The sequence below is a fragment of the Crocodylus porosus genome, unplaced genomic scaffold (assembly GCF_001723895.1).
Source record: "Crocodylus porosus isolate Cpor-Errol unplaced genomic scaffold, CroPor_comp1, whole genome shotgun sequence".
Taxonomy (NCBI): domain Eukaryota; kingdom Metazoa; phylum Chordata; order Crocodylia; family Crocodylidae; genus Crocodylus; species Crocodylus porosus.
Window position 1 is genome coordinate 111008673 of NW_017728947.1, and position 24132 is coordinate 111032804.

General features: G+C 49.6%; 1 protein-coding gene across 1 annotated transcript in view; it reads left to right on the forward strand.

Annotated features, from left to right (window-relative positions):
* The window catches only part of PRKCH (protein kinase C eta), a 172163-nt gene extending 148665 nt beyond the window's left edge, over nucleotides 1-23498 (forward strand). Inside the window, exons 13-14 of the mRNA XM_019550931.1 lie at nucleotides 20536-20679; nucleotides 22478-23498. Coding sequence (XP_019406476.1) covers nucleotides 20536-20679; nucleotides 22478-22624 — 291 coding nt within the window. The 3' untranslated portion in view covers nucleotides 22625-23498. The remainder of the gene's footprint in view (nucleotides 1-20535; nucleotides 20680-22477) is intronic.
* Nucleotides 23499-24132: the final 634 nt, after the last annotated feature.

The following is a 24132-nucleotide window of genomic DNA, read 5'->3' on the forward strand; positions in this document are numbered from 1 at the left end:
TGGGGGAGTCCCTGTTCCCCTGAGCACCGCCAGGAGTGACCAGGAATAAAGGTCACAAGCTGGCAGAGGGGAGATTTAGGCTAAATATCGGGAAGCGCGACTTCACGGCCAGGGCGGCTAGGGTCTGGAACCAACTTCCAAGCGAAGTCGTGCTGGCTCCTGCCCTGGGGGGTCTTGAAGACGAGGCTTGACAATCAACTTGCCGGGGTCGTTTGACCCCAGTACTCTTTCCTGCCATGGCAGGGGGCTGGACTTGATGATCTGCTCAGGTCCCTTCCGACCCTAGAAACTATGAAACTAACTATGCTGAAATGATAATAGTTTTTTGTAGTTAAAGGGGCCTGTTCCTTTTAGTTCAGATGCCAGGGCTACAAATCAGGAGTCTGTCAAAGGTCTTTACGTCACTCCTACTATAGCATTGGAGCATCTCGCAGTCTTGAATATGTTTTGCCTGACAATGTCCTTGTGAGATAGGGAGCTATTATTAGCCTCGTTTTACAGATAGAGCATGGGAATACTGAGAACCTGAGTAACTTGCCCAAGATATTTGGCTATCAGGGTGATAAATATGGTATAAGAATGTATGCAGAATAGAGAAGTCAAAGTGCATGAGGCAGAACAGGAAACCGAACTTGCATCTTGCGAGCCAGGGGCAATCCCGCCTTCAGGATGGGGTTGGACTAGGTGACCTCATGAGGTCCCATCCAGCCCTGCTTTCTTGTGATCCTAAGTCGGGGTGGGCAAAATGTGGCCCTCGGACCCGCCAGCCCATTCTATCTGGCTCACGGGGACCCTAAAAAATTTAGAAAATTAATATTTATCTGCCCCTGGCTGCCTGTCATGTGGCCCTCGATGGCTTGCCAAAACTCAGTATGTGGTCCTCCGCCCATAATAATTGCCCAGTCCTGTACCTAAGTCTTAGCCTAGAGCCACAAGGCATTTATACACATAGCTCTTCATCCTGCAACGCATCAGAGATCTGACGGGTCGGCGCAAACTCAGTTAATCAAGTCTGCTCCACACACAAGCTGACACACACTGCGCTGCGGCGCGTGCAGTTGAATAAGCGGCGAAACGCACGTCAGTGCACAGAGAATCGCAGTGGTGCGCTTTTGAACTAAAACACGTTTGAGGTGTTTTAGTTCAAAAGCATGCCACCACCATTTTTTGCGTGCCGATGCACAGTTTGCCGCTTGTACAGCTGCGTGTGCCACGGTGAAAAGCGCCCGGCTCTGCCGCACAAGCATGTGTGCAAATGCCCATAATAACTAGCTCATTTCTCATTTTTAAAGTTGTGCTTTCAAGCCTTTCTAGTGATGGCTTCAGAGAGCAAACCATGGAAATTCTGGAATTACAATCAGATCCCCCCCCCAGCGTGATAAAGGGTCTCAGGACTTCTTGGCCTGCTGCAGACTGTTAACAAGGTTGTCCGGAGGTTGTTGTTTGCATCTAAGGCTTTGTGAAAATGTCTTTGATTCGGGATCACAGAGTTCAGGGCTCATTTCAACTTGTCTGTCTTGTCCTGTGCTTCCACTTCCCCAGCACCACGCTCTCTGTCGTCCCAGCAAGAAGTGACATCCTGGCCATGTCTGCAGTTTTTGGTTGTGCACACAGCACATTCCTGGGGGTGGGGAGTGGGGGGATTACAATGAATGTCTGGTCTGGTCAACGGCTGTTTCATCCTTGTTAGGGGCTGGAAGGGACCTCCCAGCTCCTCGGGTCCAGCCCCTGTGCACTTGTGCAGGAAGGACCGCTGGGGTCACCTGAATTGGTGCTGCAGGATAACAGCCACCAGTTCGATGCCAGGGGAGAGCTTATTTGTGCTTTGAGAAGGAAAATGATTCCTTCTCGAATGCTTTCTGTCCCCTCCTTTCCAAAACAAAGTGCTGGAGAGAAGGCAGATTTTGAGCGGCTGTTAATGAGCTTCACCCAGCTCCAAGAGCAGAAAGCCCTACCTGAAAATCCCCAATAGCCTGGTAGTTGGGCCATTCCCCCAGGCGGCCCTCACTCTGGTTCAAGTCTCTGCCCTCCGTCAGAGAGTGGATGTGGGTCTCGGGCGAGCATCCTAGCCCGTGAGGCTTCGGACTCCCCCAGTCCCTCCTGCTGGAGCTCTTTGATTCAAATCCACATGCATTGAGTCTGCAAGTCCCACACTGAAAGGGTGCTTGTGGGCTGCCAATTCAGATGCTCATCTGGGAGATGAGACCCCCAAGTCCCAGGCCCTGCTGCAGTGACTATTTTGCTGGTACAAAATGGGAGAGCACTGACAGGAGAGACTGTGAATCCCCTGCTCTTCACGGACCCTAGGGCCTAGTGGTTAGGGACTCCCTTGGGAGGTGGGTTCAGCCTTCGCAAGCGGATGAGGGAAGTGAGTCTGGGCCTGCAAGAGCCAGGGCTGTTGGATGTGGGACTTGAAAGCCTCCTTTTGGCTCATCGAGTCCAGTCCTGCACTGTCACGGGCCGTTTCCTGCTCTGCTTTTGTTGTTCGCTGTGAATCAAGATAACGGAGACCGCCACTTCCTCCTCCTCCTCCTGTGAATTCTGCCCTGCATTTCCTGTGTGTTTCTTCAAAGCACCTGAAAAGGGAACATTTTGCATTGAGTAGAAGAAAAGATTTTTGTGCAGAAGGAAACCGGTTTTTTCAGGTTCTTCTTTCAATGAAGGGCGGGGAAAACCAAACCATTTCAACCGAAGTTCAACCTGAATTAATTTGGGGCGGCATCTTTCAAAACGCCCCCTCTTGCCTCTCACAAGAACTATTTGCATAGCCGCAACCCTAAGGTAAATCCACGCAGGTGAATTTGGTCCGTAGGTAGGCTTCTATTAAAAAAAAAAAAAGTTTGATTCAAAATCCTCCTTCATATAAACTCGCCAGGTTACCAGCACCATGTGGGGAAGAGTCTGTACAACAAAAACTGTAACTTTGCCATGCAGGCTGCTCCAGAATGACTCACATTGCTCAAGTCCGCATCCTGCTCCCCACGCCGATGTTTCAGCATGTCTCCAACAGACGGGACCTGCTTGAATGGAGATGGTGGTGCTCCGAGGAGCTGCAGGTCTCGAGGTCCAGCTGTGAGAATTACGGCAAAAAGTTCGCCCTCCTTTTTCGCCGTGAACAGCATGGTCCTTCTAATTTTGGCAGCCTCGCCGTAACTCAAATTGAGGCCATGTCTGTGAGCCGGTCTTGAATTCAGTCCAGCCCTGCTATCCTGCACCAGCCTGTTGAAAGTTCAGTTAAATGGGAAAGGGGAAAATTAGCCACGTTAAAAGAAAAATGAGGTTGCAGAATCAGTGATGCCGAGGGAGTTCAAACTATGAAAGGCACGGAGGGAAGAATGCAGGGCTCTGCCTTCCTGAGTCTTGGTTCAGATGGGGAGAGGTTGAATAAGATGATGCAGCCATTACATACGGATGGGGTAAAATGTAGCTGGATCAAGTAACCCAAAAACATCCAGATGAACACTGGAAGTTTAGATACTTTCTAAGTCAAGTTGTTTTCTGGGGAGGTCCATCCTTATCAAACCCCACGCTGAGAGCCAGATAACACCGAGGGTTAAGAGTACCATAGCTTTCCATGAAAGCCGTTAACGCTGCACTCAGGTATCCGGATTGTAGCCGTATTGGTCCAGAGGAAAAAGCAATCAGGATTTGTAGTAGAGATGATATCTTTTATTAGACCAACAAAATTTTTGCAAAAAAAAAATTTGGTTTTTTTGCAAAAAATCTTGGTCTAATAAAAGATATCATCTCTACTACGAGTCCTGATTGCTTTAACACTGCATGGAAAGAAATGCAAAACTCCAGCACTCTTGGTTCAGAGTTGATACCGTTTATTAGACCAACTAAGAAATCACAAAAACAGTTATCGTTTTCTGCAACCCTTCCTCAGGCTCAGGGAAAATTCAAGATGGTAAAAGTCCCCATAGTCTCCCAAGTTAGGCAGAAGGAAGGCCAGCGTGGCGTCTTATAAAGTAGCACTGAGTTTGGAAAGGCAGGTGTCGTGCCAAGGCATAGGAGGGACCAACCTCTAAGATCATAAAGTCATCACGGGGTTGACTTTTGAAGCTGGTGAGGCCAGGTTACTGTGGCTATAGCATGGGCTACAGATGCTGACACGACATTGTCTGTGAGGAAATGGGTTTTATTTGTGTGTTCGGTGGTACAGTGCCAAGAACATGAGATGGAAATAGATCTACGTTTCTAGATAACTACAGGCCGGAACTGATGCTGACTCAGAAAGCAAATGCCTCGGTTTAGCAAACCATCGACTGCCACAGGTCACAGGGTTCACTTTTCACTGATTCTCTGCCCCATCTCCGATGCTGGTTAGCCCTTGCAGGCATCTGAAGCCAGCATAAAACAACAGCCACAAAGTTGGGTACCCATCCGGAGGAATTGCCTGTGTGCTTTCTGGCATGTAATGGCAGCATTATCATTGGGCCCTTTGTGTTTCTCATTGTCACTTTTTAATATTTATCGAGTTGTTTTAAAAAGCCTTACATCAAGTACTTTGAAAAACCACTGTCGCCAGATCAGTAGAAACTAATATATGGAGCCTCATTTCTTTCCAAGAGTCCTAACAGTCTGTTTGTAGCAGCTACTGTTAACACCCTTTAGGCCAAGCAGTTAACCTGTTTCAAGGACTTTTGGTGTTGTTTCTGGAAAAATTAAATCTAGGAGCTAAATACTGTTTCGGTGCGATCCTGCTGCCGTGTATGAATGTGCACCGTCCCTGGGCAGAGTTCCCCAGCCTGACAACCTCTGTCTCTCTGCATCCTTCCAGCACTGCACCCCACCTGCATCTTGCATCTATCCTCTATCTATCTGTTTTTTTTCAGGCTTTCTGCTTCTGCACCCCCCAGCTGCAACTCAGCTAAACCCCAAACCCTATCCCTGCAAGCAGTCTTACATGTGGCTAGTACTTTCAAGATAGTGGCTTCTGTTATTTCAGTTGAATGACTTCCTAGAAAAGCTTAACTGCTTAATTTAGCCAGAATGAAGGGCAGCAAGTACGTCGCTGGCTTTGCTGAATTGCCCATACATCAAAGAGTGCTTGCTGGCAACACCTTCCAACATGATCCTGTTAAGGTGCCAGACAGATCAGAAGGTTTGTTCTCATCTATACTTTACCCTGTTCTGGCAGGTTAAAGAGGCGTTGAAGTTGTATCTGCATTCACTTGGAGCCCCTTTACTCTGCAAGGCTGGCGTAGGGAGAATGGAGTCAGATCCTTGGACAAATGGGTGAATAAAAACAATGATGGGGTAAGGGGCTGCAGTTAAGCAGCTCTATATGGGAGAAGAAAGCCCATAGAAAACTGGTCTAACTCTTAGTCTTACAGACTAAATTTTGGCCAAGGCTGAGGATGAGTTGAGAGACTCCCGGCCCTAGCGAAGGCGCTTGGGGCTTGAGGACCCATGAAAGCAGCCACTACCTGCTTAAACATTGAAACAGGTCCTGGTTCCTGTGCTGTGGCCTGGATACAAGTTGTTCAGGATGCTGTCTGAGGCTTTTTCCATCCCACATCAGAGGGGCATCTCCCTTGGGGACCAAAAGGCAGGATTTCAGATCTAAACACTCAGGTATGACGAGCCAAGTTGTTGGAACGAATCCAGGCCCTGCTCCTTCCTCCCCTCCTGTGAGCGAGGACATGCACTGCCACCCAGCAGCAAGGACAAGCTGGCAGCACTACACAGCCTCCTGCCGTGCCAGCTTGCAGTGAGACACCTTTCCTTGCTCTTTCTGGAGAGCAAATGAGGCTCAGGAGCCTGGCAGAGCCAAGGGCAAGGAAGGTCAAGAGGCTCTTGTGTGTGAAGAGCTACCACAAAGTCTTATATATAGTTTGCTACTAATCCTGTCATTTTTTTATTGCTCCCACTGCAACTAGTCCAGCAATCAGCAGTCTTGAGCAGGTCCTCACTGTGCCACGCATTTATACAGCCCCTTTCTCAGCCTCTCCTGGTTTTAACCTGACTCAGTAGAAAAGCTTGGCACGCCTTTGCGAAGAGTTGTCATCCCATCGCAGCCCAGAAAATCAAATGCCGGGAGGCTGCTTTAGAGGCCCAACTCCTCCCTGGAACTGTGCATTGGACAGTAACGGTCACATCGAATTGCCGTGGATGAGCTGGCTGCTGCACAGAGGTGTATTTTAACCATCTCTTCATTTAAAAAGGATCACACTCTGCCAGGAGCCTCCTTGGGCTACCCACAGAGCCGCTGCTTGGGGGCATTTTGGATGCTATTCAGCATAAGGAAAGCAGAATGAAACCAGAAAGGAGCAGGCAAAATGAGGAGTGCTCTGGTAAATTTGTAATCTCTCTATAGTTGTCAAACTGAAGTGCAGCAAACCAGTTTACATGCATAAATACCAGTACATTAGGTGATAGTCTAGAACAAGGGTACTCAGCTCCTGGCTCATGGGCCAGATCCAGCCTGCACAGCTGTGTCATTTAGCCCACTGGGCTCCCCTTGGGTCCAAAAAGTTGGTAATGGGGGAGCAGTGGCAGCATTAAGTACCACTCCACTGCTGCCAAATTTCCAAACCCAGGGGAGCCTGGCCTTGTGCCCCAGAGCAGGTGCATGAGGCTGGGGTAGCATGGGGCCTGATCCTGGCTCATGGGGCCAGGCCGAAGCAGCACTGGGCCTGATCAGGGTGGCATGGGGCCCAGTCTGGGTGCATGGGACATGCCAACCCCGCAAGGAATCCAGCCCGGGGACTGGCCTTGCGCCATGCGTCCGGCCTGTGGGCCTGAAAGGCGAAGGTCCTTTATGCTGAGAATACAGAGACAGTTCATACGCACCCCAGGTGAAGCAGTAGGCATGCAGTTGTTTCTGGAGAATGCTGTAAGCTTTTAGACCAGGATTAAAAGGCAAATGAAAAACAGAAGAGGAGCCTGATGGACCCACTGCAAAGCCTCAGAGTCCAGGAGTGTGGCTGGCTCAGAAGATGTGCTTCTTCCTAGTTTGAAGGTGATGCCAAATGAAAAAAGTCCGAGGATGGTGAGGCCCGGCGAAGACTCAATGTAATCAGAACAAGGCTCATCATAGTATCCTGTGTGGCAAGTGCTAAATGATCCAGCCCAGGTAAATGGAAGAGAAGTGCTCCAAAATAAAGCACTCAGTGGCTGTATCTGTGCCCCTTGAATGTATTGCAGCATGAGATTGAAGAGCTACTGAAAAGAAATTCCCTCAAGGCTTTCCCCTAGCCCAGGCACAGCTGCAGTGAGGAAAGCAAGGAGGACGCTGGGTTGCACTGCAGGAGGAATAAAACATACAATCGGAAGAGATGCTAACACTGCTCCTTACGCTATTGCTCACAGGTGGTACAGGACACCTCACACATGCTGAGCAGCAGTGAGCAAGTCAGCCTCCTCCCCGTCTCTTAATCATACTTAAGGTATGGATTAAGCCAGGTGGCAGGAGGTTTTCACATCCGTCAGATTTACAAGACAAGTCTTGGGGTCCAGTTTTCAGACTCCGAGGGAGGGAGCAGCCAGGAGGCTGCTGTATATTTTACCAGCGGGTGTGCTTTTAGAAGGCATCCTTCAGTGAGGTATGAGAGGGCAGGGGCAGAGCGTGGTGGCTGAGAGAGGTCTGCTATGGCTTGACTTCACCCAGAGAGCAACGATATTCGAGCAGCCCTGACTCTCCTTTGCACTCCTTTCCCCTGAGTCTGGCTCGGGTCCTTCGTTGCTAAGAAGAAATACAAAGAGACAGCTCTTGTGCATCCCAGCTGAAGCAGCAGGCATGGAGTTATGCTGGAAGATGCTGTAAGCTTTTAGACAAAGATTAAAAGGATGGGCCCATTGCTAAGCCTCAGAGTCCAGGAGCGTAGCTAACATGCCTTCAAATATGCCACAAAATTCTTGCCTTTGGCATGTCTTCCGAGTTGGCAGGCACAGCAAATTCTGTTCCACAGTTTGATTCGGCTTTGGCTGTCAAAGCTGCACTAAAACATCTGATTTGCTCTGTAAAGCTCAGTGCTGCATCCTTGTCAACAGCCCCTCTGCTTTTCCTTTTGCATTTCCTGTGCTGTTACCCAGGTCCCACGTCAAGACCAGGATTCTGGCATTTCTGTCACTTCTCCGATGAGACGAAAGTCTCCAGGACCACGCTAAATGTTCGCTCCTCTTCCCAGCCCTGGGGACAGTCGCCTACCCTTATCGATTCTGAGCTGTGTTTGCAAAAACATCCATGAAACACGTCCTCCTGTTGTCCTCCAGCCATTGCTAGCTCTCTGCCACGCTGGCTCCCATCGTGCCGCACCAGGAGAGCTCCCTCTCTTCGTCCTCCTTGTCTCTTGTTATTCCCTAAAGCACTGGAGCAGCGGACTGCCTCTGACCAGGTTCCTCATTCATTGTACTGCCAAATAAGACAAGGGCCCAGTCTCACTCCTCATTTATGGTGGTTAAAATCAACATTTCTTCTCCCTGCCGTACAGTTCCTGGGGGTAGTCACTTGGCTTGCTCCCGGACCTTGCTTCTCTCCCCCTAAGTGCCAAATGCCCGGGTCCTGCTTGCTTTTAACATCATTAAAAAGAAGAACAAGCTTCTCCTGCTTGTGTGGATGTGGCCTTCCCTTGAGTAATCCTTTCATCAGTCTCTTGACCCTAGTTTAAGCAGCGCTGCCATTCTGGGTATCCTCAGAAATTCTCATTTTCTGTGTTCGTATCATAGACTCTCTGTCTTCCCATCTGAACTCTTTACAAGAAGGGCCATTGTGCTCTCCCTGCATAATTCACTCTGAAAGGAAACTAATGGCATGTAGGTATAGGCAGCAGAGGTCAAATTCACCTTGAATGAAATCATCGGGTCTTCTACCTTTTCTGTTTTTTTTAATAGGCTCTTCTTTTTAAAGGTCCACAGCATGCCAAGACTCATGATTTGCCTCATAAAGAAAAATTCATAAGCTTGGATACTCCAGCAGCATTTATGACTCATTCTCCTCTTTCCTGCCACACATAAAACTCAAGCAACATTAATCGTACCAATCATTTTTCACTCTTTTTGCTGCTCTTTTCCTAGAGGCTTTGGAAGAAGAGTGTTCTTGCAGCAAAAGCAGTGGATTAGCACTTCTGGAGAACTAAAACTAAAACATCTGATTTGCTCTGTAAAGCTCAGTGCTGCATCCTTGTCAACAGCCCCTCTGCTTTTCCTTTTGCATTTCCTGTGCTGTTGCCCAGGTCCCACGTCAAGACCAGGATTCTGGCATTTCTGTCACTTCTCTGATGAGACGAAAGTCTCCAGGACCACACTAAATGTTCGCTCCTCTTCCCAGCCCCGGGGACAGTCACCTACCCTTATCGATTCTGAGCTGTGTTTGCAAAAACATCCATGAAACGCATCCTTCTGTTCATCTACACGAAATGCTTTACTGCCAAGTAGCGTATTTACTGGGCAGTAAGCAAGTGCATCTACACATGCACTTGCATGCTGCTCAGTAAACCTCACTAATCGCAAGTAAATTTGCAACCTGCAAATGCAAGTGGCAAATTTACTTTCGATACTAACAGCGCAGTAGCGCTCAGGTAAACGCCTGACCGGGAGTAAATCTGCTCCTGGTCAGCTGGCCACCAGGGGGCAGGGGATTGCTTCCTGCTGCCAGGGCAGGTTCCAGCACCAGAGCTCAGGCAAGGACTATGCCCTCCTGCCCCAGCAGCAGGGAGCTCCAAGCCTCCTGCTCCAAGATCATGATCGGGCGGTGGGGTCTGGGCAATTCCTATCTCCCAGCCCCTGCTTCACCATCACAGTTGGGGAACAGGGGGCTGGGAGATCCTTATCTCCCAGCACCAACTCCACAGTCACCGGGCCACTGCTGGGAGATCTTTATCTCCCAGTGCGAGCTCCGCAGTCGAAGGGCTGCCGGTGGGAGATTCTTAAAAATAAGGATCTCCCAACGCTGGCCCCACAGTCATGGAGCCAGCACTGGGAGGTCCCTGCTGCTGGGGCTGGAGAGCCAGTTCCCCACCTAGCTCCAGTCGTAGAGCTGAGCAGGGTACAGGAACTATTCCAGCCTCGTGCTCCAATTGGACAAGATGGGCTTGGAAAGAGCTGCAGGAGTGGGGCAGGTCCCAGCCACCTTCTCTGATCTGCTGGACCCGTGACCACGGACCTGGGACCTGCCTCTTCCAAGCAGCTCTTTCCAGGTCCCCTGCCCTGATCAGGGAGCTGGGGCTGAGAGATCCCAATGTGAACATTGTCCACATCCCGGCAACAGACAGCCCCCCCGGGGCAGGGAACAATGTCCTAGCCCCATGCTCCCTGCTAGCCCCTGGACAAATGGGGGGGGGGGGGGGGTCTAGAGCTCCCCCTGGTGGTGGGAGGAGCCCACTTCAGGGCCCCAGGAAGCAAGAGCAGTCTGCTGCCATGAGCAGCAAATCTGCTCCTGCTTCCCTACATGTGTAGATGCCTGCCCAGGAGCATTTACTCGCAGATAGTGTACTCACGAGTAAAATTCTCCCGGATCTATTTCACATGTAGACAGACCACTCACTGGTGTTACATGTACATTCCTTGAGGATCTAGACCTCACAGGTCCCTCACAGGTCTAGATCCTCAAGGAATGTACATGTAACACCAGTGAGATATCACAGCAGGACTTAGCACCTGAGGGACTGCCCCACTAATTCCTTTCTGCCTTGGTTGCACAGACCATTAATGGAAGCAATACTACTTCCTGGCCCGACTTGTCTGAGTTCTTTAGTGCAGGGGCTTTCTTGTACTTCTGTGGTTGTAAAATGCTTAGCATCTTGAGGCCCTGCTTCCCAGCGAGGTCTCAAGACATTGTGAGTGTAATCATGCTCCAATGAATTACCTATTCAAACTAGTTACATCCTTCTCTTCTCTCATTTTTTGTGTTGCTGACCCTTCTGACTTGCTACAGCCTCATCTACTGGGATGCATCAATAGAAGCATAAGGTGCAAGATGCGGGAGGTGATAGCGCTTCTCTACTTAGCACTAGTTAGGCCTCATCTAGAGTAAAGTGTGCAGTTTTCAGTTCCATATTTGAAAAATGACATGGAGAAGTTGGAGAAGGTCCGCAGGCAGGCAATGGAGATGACAAAAGCAAGTTGTATAAGGAGACACTGAAGGAGATAGGCACGTTCAGCTTACAGGAAAAGTGCTTGAGAGGGGACATGACAGCAGTCCTCAAATACTTGAAGGGCTGCCATAAAGAAGAGGGAGAGCACCTTTTCTTTCTTGCAAACCAGTGGCTTGAAATTGGCAGCAAAGTAGGTTTTAATTGAATATCAGGAAAGACTTCTTCAGTGTTAGAACAGCAAGGCAGGGGAGCAGACGCCTGGGGAAACTGGGTTCTCCATCACCGGAGGTGTTTCAAAGGAGGCTGGACAGCCACTCGTTGGGGATAATAGTGATTCCTCTGCTCTGCTATAGAGATTTCCCATGCTTCTGGGCTTTGCTGGTTGCTCCCACCCCAATTTCTTCTATATGTGTCAGGACATTTTTAAGCCTTCCTCAGATGCATTGGGTGCTGCCTGTAGCCCAAGCTGTAGCAGGGCGCATGGCATCTACCTGGGATCTCTTGAGTGTGTGTTAACAACCTTTTATAGAAGTAGGGCACTGGCTGCCGTGGCTCCCCTGCTTTACGTGTGACAGGTTAGGGTATTATGTCTTGTGTTGTGTCAGAGTTAATGGTAATTTTACAAAGATGTTAGATGATAGATTTGTACAGGATGGTTTGGAGAGTGATGATCATGCCTCAGGCAGGCGGTTGGACTTGACCTCCAGAGGCCCCTTCCAACCCCACTTCTCTATGAGTCTGTGATCTCTTGTAACTTCCTAATGGGAACAGAAGCAAGATAGTGAAAGGGCTCTGTTGGTGTATTTTTCTGAGGTTTTCCAGTTGGCCTTCACAGTCCTGTTAGTGCAATTTATTCTTCTTTCCTCTTGACCCTTTATACATGAGTCACCATGGATACATAATATATTCACTTCTTGCTTTCAGCTCACAAGATGCAAAAGGCTTGATAGTGCTTCTCTCGCTCTGTGGAGGTTTCGCCAGATTTTAAAGAAGAGAGCAGGGTTTCTCTATCAGTTTGCATCACCCTGCTTAATCAGCAGACTTTGCTGTCGGTTTGCAACCTGCACAATATGCATCAATCTAATACTGTTGATTTAAACCCAGTGGCCAAAAGTTTCAAACCCAGATGCCAAAAAATAGGCTCCGAAGTCTGTGTTGAAGCATCTGCATAAAGATGGCTTGACTCTTTGAAATGCTGAGCAAGTACCGAGCCCATTGACTTATGCATAAATTGGGTGCACATTGCACAACTGAGAATTAGGTTTTTAGTATTATGGGCCTATGTTTTGAGTTGGACATGGATTTTCAGCATGACTGACAATTTGGTGAACTTCAGACCCTAGGCATCGCACTTGCAAGCATCTTGGCACTTCCTGAAGGTATAGCAAGTTGGGCCTCCAAAATCTGACGCATCTAGTATCACAAAGCTATTCAGCACCTTAGGAAGTTAACTGAATGGCTTTGTGATACTGGATGCGTCAGATTTTGGGTCACCTGGGCTGGGAAATTTTGACTGAAGTCTGTTCTTTCTATGGAAGTGTTGACGGGAACGTGCTGGGAAATCTGTGCAGTTTGGAAAGCTAAAAGATCAAGGCCTGAATCTCAGTTCTGTGTCTGACAAGGAGCCAGACCTGGGGCCAGATTCTCTGCCGGTGGAAATGGGCAAAGTCCTGCTGCAGCCAGCAATGCCGTATCCCTTTTTACACCCCTAGAAATCCATCTGATAGGTTGCTTCTTTCATGACACTGATTTATTTTGTGTGTTTGTCTCCCTCAACACACTTCCCCAGGACAAGAGGCTTGAACTGGCAACACCAGAGGGTCGTTTCCAGACTAAGAAGGAGCGAGACCAAACGTATCTCTATTTCAGAGCAATAAAACTAACCTCTCCTGCCCTGAAGCTTTTATTGTAGCATCCTGGGGCGATAGCACTAAACCTGGTGTCATTTCTCTTAGTCGCTGGATTTTACAATCCCAGCTCCTCAGCACAGAGAACTAATTTAGTCTTGCTCCCCTCTTCCAAGCTGTCTGTGGAAAGATAAGAGGAACAGTTTTTTAAAGTGTATTTCAGAGCATGTTTCTGTTTCCCTGTTCTGCCACTGCACCCATTAAGCCTGAGCTGCACTGGAAAACGTGCCCTGGTCACAGCCTGTGGCCAAACCCAAAGGCCCAGCATAGGACTGAGGTCAGAGTTTTTAAAAAAACGTTTAAATGACTTCAGAGCTGAGTTCCGTTTTCAAAAGTGTCTTTTGCAAGGAAGAGCCGAATTCTCTCTGAACTTAAACGGGGCACGGGCTCCCAGTTGCAAACGGCAGGTCTGTAAGTCAGCCCAGTACTTCTGAAAGTGCTGTTCAGGTGAAACTCTCAGAGGAGGTGATGGGAGTCTTGCTAGTGGAGGTGGTCAGGTTTGGACTCCCCCTCCCCCCACGCCCCACTAAATAAGAGCTACTAATAAAGTGCCTCTCTGCTATTGAAGTGCCCCCTGAGCTGTCCGTCACTTCAATGAAAAATATAGAACCGTCCTTCTCATCCTTTGTTTGAGGACTAATGACAGCTGAGAAACTCCAGACTGTGGGTCTGTTGTGCTTGCATAAGAGTCCAATCAATCTGTTTGCAGCAAGTCCAGTGTTCGCTCAAGACATTCAGGCCGGGAACTCTTAATTAGAGTAATTGCTCTGTTTTATATAATGAGTCTCCTTTGTCTCAGATCAAATAGATGTTCAACAAACCCCGTTTCCTTTAGAGTTAATCTCTGCCCTGTTATTCTAGGTCACCCGTCTTAATGAGCCTGACTGCATCGGGGATCTCCAGATCTCTCCATTCTCCATCGTTACTGGGGGAGGGAGACTTTGAGTCTGTTAATCTCAGATGAAGTACCTTTTCCATAAGTGTTTTATTGTAACTCACTCACAACACTAGGGAAACTGTACATGGAAATTGTACTTACCTTAGCAGCGTGAGAGCAGGAGTTGGCTTGACACGTCCGTGGATGGCAGGAGGTCGGTCTTGTCCTTGGGGGAGCGGCTGAGACCTCAGCCCTGGTGTCGGTTCTGGTAGCCATGTCTTTGGACAAGTCACTTGACTTCTCTGGGCCTTAGGTTTCCTGTCTGTAAAATAGGGAAAGGGCACTCTCTTAATATATACTTTCTTTGACGCTCCTTATCTCACTCTTTAGTACTAAATATGTAACCCCATGGGGAGGACAGGGGTTTCAGTCTGCAGGGATAAGGCACTTTTTCTTGCTGATAAGTGTGTCGTATTCAGCCCCTGGGAGGGCCAGATACCGTTGCATTTTCAGTTTGGTTTTTAATATTTTTGTAATAAAAGTTAAAAAGTCACTTGCTCCCTCTCTCCCATCTATTTTTACTGCAAGCTCCTCGATGCTTAGAAGAAGGGATAGGCATGCTGTCTAGCATAACATGGTCCTGATCTGATCCGCGCCGCTTGTCTTGATCTGTGCTACTTGTGTAGCACTAGTAGTTAGCATTCCTAACAGAAGCCAACTATTGATACGAAAGAACTAAGCCAGCAGGCATTTTCATTTCTTTTATTTTGAGAATTCACTCTCATAATTTGGAGCATTTTCTTTTTCATGTACCTGTTTCCTCCTATGCAGAAACAAGCAAACCACCACAGTATGGTTCTTGAAATTAATCTCTGCTGATCATGATTAAACTCAGCATAGATGAGTTAAAATAAAGGTGAAAATCAGATATGGAGGGAGGCAGACAGATATGTTCGGCAGTGGTTTACAGAAATACGGGCATGCAGATCTGAGTCTTCAGGGAAGTTAATAAACCAGTTCTTTAGATGTCGGTTGCAATGCTGTACCACAAAGAATGAGCGCTATCATCTGTCTGCCGATCGTGCTGCTGAGTAAAAATATTTCCCCTTAATCCCTACAGTCTCTGCTGCAACTCCCCAGGCCCTATATCGAGTAGTCTCCAACACTTCAACTTTTCAAAATGGTTTGTTACATTTTCTTTCTGCCAATATGTCTTAAATATTTCCGTGAAGTCGTGTTCTGTGGCTGCCGTAACGTGCTGTTTTTGGCCGGCGTGTCCCTGAGAAGTGTAACTGAGGTCAGGCTCCGTCTGACTCAAGTTGGCAGCTTAAACAACCTGGGGACTCGGAGCGTGCGAGTCTGGTCGGCTGTGCATGTTTCAGTGTTCACGAAAGGGATTAAATTGACTCAGTTGCCAGCCAGAGCGGGGGGCCTGGCCTCGATGATTCAAGAGATCCCGGCCAGTCCTGTTTTAAAATCAGTAGTTATGCTGTTGACTAAGGGCAAGCAGGATGGAGCCCAGGACTCGTATCTCTTTTTACTTGATTTGCCTTTGCTCAGAAACGTCTCATTTTTCTGTGTAGCTTTTTGCCTGGTGCTCTATGTCGAGAGGCTGGTATTTGTATGAGGCTACCAGCCATCATGCAAAATACAGATGCCGAATAAGCACGAAGAAGTGCTACTTTCCGGGGAAGACCTTGTGCCTATGAAGCTGCTCCCATCACCTGATGGGACTTGGAAGGCCCTGAAGCTCTTTCAGCCTGGTTATAACCTCTCCCCAGATTCACACAGTGCCAAGATCTTGGCAACCTTTCTCTTCCCCCCCAGAGTTTACCAGTTTCAACCCCAGAGGCCAGGCTGAGGCCAGGCCTCATGTCTTTCTCTTGGCACGCTCATGTCCCCCCCGCCCCGGGTATGTCTGCACAGCACGGTGTAGCTCTGGACCAAGCCAGTTCCTGGAAAATGTAATCCAGTTCATCCCAGGAGGACTCTGCCCAGGGCTGGAAGAGGGTCTTGCTTCCTAGACCTGAGCTAGCATGTTCAGAGCTAGCTTGGGGGTCTTTGCATGGCACTGCGTTGTGCTGTGTAGATGTAGCATTAGGGAGCTTGCACTCTCGGGGGGGGTCTGCACGGTGGCGAAAGCCTGTCCCCACTGGGATGCCCCTAAGCACCTTGTCTGCCGACTTGAACAGTAGATACAGGCTCATCTCCGGGGTCGCACCCGCAAAGCATCCCTCACAAGCCACGTTGGGTTTTAGAGCAGGTGGTCAGTGAATGTCTGTGCCGGGACGTGCTGCCATCACTGTGTCCAGTAGTTTGCAGCGCTCTCCAAGCATTGCCTTAAGGGGCAGCCTACAGTCTGCATCCGGCCTTTGGTTAGAAGGATGTTGGCTCCACCATCTGAGCGCCTGGCACCAGGTTTCAGTTTTGCCTAACATTATTCAAAATTTTTGGAAAGGAAGCCTTGTCTGATAAACAGGTCATGGGCTATGGATCCTCTGGTTCCTAAGGATTGCAGCTGGAGAAACTGGGTTATTTGAATGGCTCCAGATGGGTTATTGGAGAATCGAGAATCTGGGGTTCGGAGTGGATCCTGCAATCCCTAGAAAGCACCGATTTCCCAGATTTCCCCCAGCACCCTCATAGGGACCTCCTGACACTGCCTGAATACAGCAAAGAAATAACAACCAGGCTTTGACTGGGATTTGCAGCACTTCCTTTGAGGGGCTTCGTAGATTTTTCAGCCCGGGAGACTTATGAACCTCTAGGCTAACTATGCAACATGTGGACCTTGACATCTTTTTCAGTAATTCCTGCATCAAACCAGTTACTTCTGGCTGAATTAGAAGATAACTTTCAGATTATTCATTGTAATGAGATGGGGGCATGCCGACTCCTTAGGCAGCTTTGGAAATTCCAGCTTTTGATTTGAAGTGTGTCATATGACAGTGATGCATAACTCTGTTGCAGTGCCAAACATCAGAGTTCAGAGTTAGTAACAGTCACTGTTAGTAGGCTACATTTTTCCATTCAGATGCCAAATACCAAGTTAACCCCAACAATTTCCCATATAAAATAGCCCAACCATATCCTTTTAGTCACAGACATGCCATTTCACAAGAAATCACAAGATTACAGGCACTGAAAGGCTAGAAAAGGAAAATATGGTGCTTTTTGTCATAGGCGCAGAGTACAGAGAGACAGACATCAGCCTCTCCGACAGCCTGTGTAATCAGCTGGGGTGGGTTGGGTGCCCTGAACATAAGTAACTGCCAATGAGTAGTGTAAAATGGAAGAAAAAGGATTTTGTTGAACTAGAGAGACAGTCCAAAAGCAAAAAAATCAGAGAAGGATGCAGTCGCATGAGATTGCAACTGTGCTTCGAAATAATATTCTGCCTATTTTTAAAAAACATTATCAAGTTAATTCTCACTTAAATTTCCACTTTTATAGTGCAGAACCGGCTTGGGAGGAGGTCTCATTTTTTTTATATTCACTTTTAGGGCTGCAATATGCTGCCCGAGTGCCGGAAAGGGGCCGCTCTCTGTATGAGAAACAGGCCTTTTATTGAGAGAAACACGAAGACATATTTACGCTTCGGGTTTGTCACCTCGGCCCCAGCGAGCTCACCCTTTGAAGACCCTTTCTTACAAAACAAGACCAGGCGGCAGAGCTGAATTTATCCATAAAACATCAAGGACAGGAGAAGAGGGCCCATTGCTCAGGTATCCACCACCCCAGCTCGTTTCCTTCTGGAGCAAGGTTCGGCTCAGAAGGATTTCAGCGGCAGCCCACGTATGTGCTGGGCAGCGATTCCTCGCCTGCTCCCGGCTACCCCGGGCTGGAAGAGCATCCAGCAATGGGCAAGGTCAGCGTAGTCTTTTTCCCTTCCTGCCTTCCTGAACACACGAGACGCGTTCTGGTTAGCGATGCCTAATTTCTCGTGTCAGCTGTAATTTCCTAAGCAGGTGCAGGTCTCACGGGCTCTCCGGAGGCAGCTGAGAACCTGAACAATAGTTCTGCATACACTCATTGTTCGCAGCCCTCTCTCCAGGGGTCGAGCCCCGTGCATCTAACCTAAGGTGCCACATTAAAAAGCAGGTAGGAATGCACTTATCTTGGACCTGGATTTGTGGTTTTGCTTGATGCAATTTGGGCAGGATGCTGAGTAAAACAGGCAAACAGGATTGCAGACCCCTGCCCCCATGCTTCCCAGCACTCGGGGTTGGCTGGAGGGAGGGCAAACCAGTTTGAATGCCAAAGTGCAAAACACCGAAGTGCAAACACGTGGCTCAAACTTCAGCAGGCCCCCGCATCTTTTGGGTTTTGCTTTGTGCAGGGCCGCCCAGCGCAGCAGAGTACCAGACCCACCTTCTCCCGTCAGCTGCTCGCTTGGCCTCCAGGCACCTGCAGTTCCCCTCAGTCCCTTGCCTTGTCCGTTTTAATGGTCAGCTCTTTCAAGCCCAAGGCCGTCTCGCACTGGCCACATCTACGCGAGGCGCTTCCTGCACAGCAGCTCGTTACTACTGTGCAGTAGTGTCGCGGGGCACGACCCAGGATGCGATGCTGCTGCGCAGTAGTAATGAGCTGCTGCACTGTCAGTGTCCCCACAGAGTCGTGCAGGGGCAGTACTGCACAGCGACACCGGTTGCTGCACAATTATTTTGTGCTTGCACACCCAAGTTCTTGCACACCCAGGTACGAAATGACTGCACAGCAACAACTGAGGTGTAACAACTGTGCAGCCCACATCTCGTGTAGACGTGGCTGCTGTGTGTGTGCAGAGCCTCCCACGGTGCAGCCCTGGGTTGAAGCTTTACGTGCGACCATAACACGGATAAGACCATTTTTTTTCCCTTTTCCTCTATTTTCACCATGGGATCTGGGGTGAGTCCACTGAAGCAAAGGAGCAGTGCAAGGGATCTCTCTAATCCAGGGGCAGGCAATTATTTTGGGTGGAGGGCCACTTACTGAGTTTTGGCAAGCCGTTGAGGGCCGCATGACAGGCAGCCAGGGGCAGATAAATATCAATTTTCTAAATTTTTTAGGGGTCCCACAGGCTGGATAGAATGGCCTGGCGGGCCGCATCTGGCCACTGGGCCATATTTTGCCCACGCTTGCTCTAATCTGTTTGTGAACCAGGGGATTTGTGAACCTGAGAAGTTTGGTTCAAGGCACTTTCTGGTCCTTTGCTGACCCGGGCCTTGGAGCGGCGTTTGCTGTGGCCCTCACCGATTTAGAAACGGTTTGGAATAGGAGCTGTCAGGGGGGCTGAAGTAGTCCAAGGTGAATCTGTGAACGGCGCGTTTCCTTTCATAGTTTAATAGTTGTTAGGGGCTGGAAGGGGCCTTACACATCATCGGGTCCAGCCCCCCTGCACGTGGGTGGGCCTTTGACAGAGCAGAAAGCTCTTTGGGACAGAACGGGAGCTGGATCTCCACTGTCTTTTCTCGCTACCCAGGAGACACCACATAGCCGGGGGGCTTTGAGAGCCCGGAGGGGTCCTACGATGGTCACAGCTGCGGTGCAGCTGCTTTGCATCACCGCGTTCCTTGTGGATCCAGGTTACCAGCTGCCGTCCGCGCCGCAGCGTTAACTTTGGTCCCGTTCGGGGTGAAGTGCTGGAAAAGGGGCCTGGGCTGGGGAAGGCAGTGACAGCCTGGCTCCTAAGGGAGGTTGGGAGGCCAGGTTGCTTCATAGAGGAGCTGACTCCCAAGGCCGCTCAGCCAACGATCCCCATTTGTTTTCATGGTCATTTCCTTCGGCAAACTGAAGCAGCTGTTTCCCCGATAAAATGCAATCTGATTTCTCTCTTCCTCTAGTGAATCAAAAATACCAGCAGAGGGAGGGGCATAAGGATTCTTCTGTGACTTTAAAGAAGTTATGCCCGGGGTGGGGGGAAAACCCATCTCTCCCTTGTAGCTCCCTTTTCAGTTTACCTGCCACCCTGGCTTCAGGGCTCTTGCCAGGATTTGAGAGCCACAAGCCGAATGTTTCTCTCCCGGGTATCAAGCCAGTTGGGTGAACCATGGCTTTTCTCACTGCTTTCCTTCATACCTACAGCTAAGGTTCACTGCCACTCTTTGGAAATGTCTTTCCTCTAGTTACGGAGAAGATCAAACTCCCTGGAGAGCTTTGCCCACAAAAGCCGAAGGGTCTGCCGCTTCAGTTGAGAGGTTTGGTCTTCCTTGGGCTCCTGCTGTCTTCTCCATGGCCTCTGAAACACAAAACTTGTCCTCCTTCTCTTCAGTGTCCTCTGTTTTGCTCTCTGAGACTGCAGGAAGCAAAGTGCAGGTTTTCTGGCTGCCCTTCAGCAGGCTGAGGTTTAGGACACAGTTCAAAACTGACTCCAAGCCAAAGCCCAGCTGGCTGGCAAGTGGCACCTTATAAAGAGCTTTTATTCCTGCAGGGGGGAGACAAGAATGCACTGTTTGTCCTGTTGCAGACGATGCATTTCAGCTTTCTTTTATGATCCTGGTAACCAAGGTTGTGTCTGAAATAGAAGAGGCCAAGGACAAATACGTCCCTGGCTCCGGCCAGAGCAAATGAGTCAAACTCCCTGCACGCAGCTCCGGGGTAACAAAAGCGGAAAGTCTGGCTGGCACCCTTGGTTCAGCAGGGAAGCTCAGGACAGGCCCGTTGTGTCATTGCACATCGGTGTCGCTCGCTCTTGTGCCCTGGTGATTAATCCATCGTTTCTTTTGTTTTGCAGTTCATGACCAAGAACCCCACCATGCGCCTGGGTAGCGAGGCGCTGGGCGGAGAGAGCGCAATCCTGAGGCACCCATATTTTAAACAGATGGACTGGGACCTGCTGAACCGGCGCCAGGTGGAACCACCCTTCCGGCCCCGAATCGTAAGCGATGGGGGGGAGCCCCTCCCTTGGCGAAGTGCTTTACACATCTGGACAGCTGCTAGGGGAAAGGATGTAGATGCAGGGAGAGCGTGGCCTTGAGTTCTGGATGTAGCTGGGTCCCGGCCTCCCCGGCAAGACGCTTGATTGCTCTGAGAGACGTTTTCAAAAGTATTTAAGCATCCAGGGCATTTATACACATACGTTTTGGTCCCGCGACTCACCAGAGATCCAGTGCTTTGGAGCAAGTCTGCTCCGCACGCGAGCTGATGTGCGCTGCGTCGCATGCGGTTGTATAAGCGGCAAAGTGCACATCGGCGCGCAGAAAATGGCAGCAGGGTGCTTTTGAACTAAGCACCTCCTATGCGTTTTAGTTCAAAAGTGTGCCGCTGCCATTTTCTTAGCGCTGGATGACATGCATTTCGCCGCTTGTACCATTGTCGGCATCCCGGTGCTGCGGTGCTGACGTGTAAAAATGCCCCTAGAAATGAAGATGTTTAAAAGAGCTTAGGTACTCTCTGAGCTTTACAGAATGGGGTAATGATCCTTCCTTTTCCCACATCCTTTGTCCACCGTGTCAGGTTCTTCAGGGCATCCATCCCTGCGTGCCTGGGGTCACCGATCCCTGCTGGGGTTCCTGGGTGCTATTATAATGCAAACTTGACTGAAACAAGACTGAAATCAGAAAGGGCAGGATCTCCCTGTCCTTCATTGTAGGCCCCTGGCTCAGCCCTGTTGCCCAGCCTAGGCTTTGGCTGCTGAGCAGTTCGAACTTCAAAATGAAACTTCCCCTTGCCATATGGCAAGCGGTGGGGTCTCCCAAGCCGGATGGTCCCTTGCATTGTGCAGAGGCTCGGAAACCTTCTCCGGGGATCAGCTAGGGTAGGATTTTCCAAAGCTGCCAGCCCTGCTCCCAGGGGCAAATCTCCACAGAGGTCTATGGGGGAGTAAAGTTGAGAGAACGAGGAGCACCTCTGAAAATCCCACCCTGGCCAGCACAGCGCTGGCCGTTCAGGAGCGTTCCCCTGCTAACGACCGAAGCACAGCGGTTCGGGGGGGAAGAAATGCCCGTGCTGATAAAACTGCTCGCTGCTCAGCTGGCAGGAAGAATCAGCAATTCATCCAAATGGGCCCCAGGCCTCCTCCGTGACTGCTGAAAACAGTCGTGTTCTGTGCCGAGCAGGGAGGAATCCAGCGCCTGGAGGCAGGACTCTTGTTCTGCCTAGGACACAACTAATTCCTGTTTGTCCAAGCATAACAGCTTGTGTATAAAGGAGAATGTCCCCCAACTAGGCCAGTCCAGGCTCGGCCCAGCTCTGGGAGGACTGTGGAGTCAGAGGATTGGGAACAGCGTGTATGGTCACTGTGAACAGCGGGGTCCATGCAGGCGGGGGCTGACACAGTAGCCACTTACAGCTTCACTGCCCCGTCCTGCAAACACCCCAGCCAACATCAGCTCCATCAGAAAGGGCTTTGCTGCATCAGGCCTGTAAAGGCTGGCAGAGGAGGGGCCGGCTCTGAATATCCTAAACGTGTCTGGTGCTAAGCGGGGACACTGTGGTACTCATGGCCGTGGTGCTCAGTCTTTTGGCCCCATGGACCAGGTGGGTGGCACAGAACCTGTCTGCAGGCTGGATCGGGGCACCCCTTCTCTGCTCCATGCATCAGGATTAGGTCCCAGGGGCCCAGCACCACTCCCCCCCTATGCCTCACATGCCAGGATTAGGTCCTGCAGACCAGCGACACAGCACTGGGGGCACATGTTTTTGACATCTCTTTATTGCCTCTTTCTGTTTGACAGAAATCCAAAGAGGACGTTAGCAATTTCGATCCAGATTTTACCAAAGAAGAGGCCGTTCTCACTCCTGTCGAAGAAGGAATTCTTCCAATGATTAACCAAGAAGAATTTAGGAACTTTTCATTCACGGGTCCCGAACTCCAACAGTAGCTGTGGCTCCTTGGTACGACCAGACAAGCTGGTGATAAGGACCTGCGCTGAAAGTTGGGTTTACTAACTGCATCTGAATGGCCTCCTGGGACGCAGCAGCACCGCTGACAAAGTTGACTTAATGTGAAGCTGGAAAAAGAACAAAAGAAAACCCTTGCATTTATAGGATTTGTTCGAGAGACCAAATGAGTACAAGGTTGGCATGAAGACAGCGTTGTAAATAGTGGATTCAGGCAGACAACTGAATGTTGAGACACTTGGACCAGGTTGGGTATCACTAGGTGGAGCTGGCAGCGGGCACGGGGAGCTGGTCCAAGAACGAGTAGGCCTACAACTCTGAGCCAAACAGACATTTTGCAATACTGACCACTTGTCAGGCTCCATTTTGAAGCCGTGTGCACTGTCCTCCTCTGGCGCCAGGGGACAGAGAGCCCTGCAATCACTGGGCTGGTTGAGCAAGATGTCCCATGTTGACTTTCCCCATCTCTGAAGTATTTATTTCTTTCCTGAGGACAAGCAATTCTCTTTGAAACTTTTTTTGGGGCTTCCATGTAAAATATTTTCTCATGCAGGCTAGAGAAACAAAAACAGTCTCCCCACGCGCGTTCTTCCGAATCCAAGAGAAGCCGCTTGCAGCCCCAGTGTGTGTTACTATTTGTGCGATAGGAAAAGTTTTAGTGTTTTGCATTCTGTGAAATGCCTTTCTTGACCATCCCTCATCCTCAATGCTCCTTTCTTCGCATACCAGCTGTTTTCAACCGAAATATAACCTGCAAAGTCTTGCCATTTACTTAGACCCCATTTATTTAATTATGTTGTACAGAGATCCTTGTGTTGTTCCCTGGCTCATTAAAAGCATCGATGCAAAGTGGTAGCTCTTGAATGATTTGTAGTGTTGTTGGGAGGGGAGGCGCCAAGCCAGTCATTTGACAGCAGGAAAATCAGCTCATGAGCAAAGATGTGAAAGAACCACACCTTTCCATTAGGAGGATAAACTTTCTCTGAAACAGCGGGGGAGAGGTGGTCTGGTTTGGTTTGGCTTCACGAGTTTCTCATTCAGAGCAGACGCCTCCTTGATTGGAGTCACAAGCACGTGTGCCGTCATCAGAGAGAGACAAATGTTAAAGCAGTTCCTAGGAAGCTGATGCTCCCCAAAGAGCTAGAGAAAGAAACTTGTGTTTTCCCTGCGCTTTGGGATACTGGACACTTTCCACATCTCCGTCCAATGTTGTGGAATCACTCGGGTTATCCATGTACAGCTGGACGTTGGTGTCAAGTATCACCGTCCCCGTGGATCTAACACACACCGCCTGCCACTTGCCTGGGGTGTCATCCGCTATAATTGGGGTCTCACACGCGTACGTTTTTCCTGCCACGACTTGATATTAATGGAGTTGGTTCAGATGTCTTAGTGTGTCGTCCCATTATAAGTCTCCCCGGCGTCTCGCAAGGTCCTGAGTTTCTGAGGACTCCACCACCCCTACACCCTCGCCCGTTCCGCCGGGTGG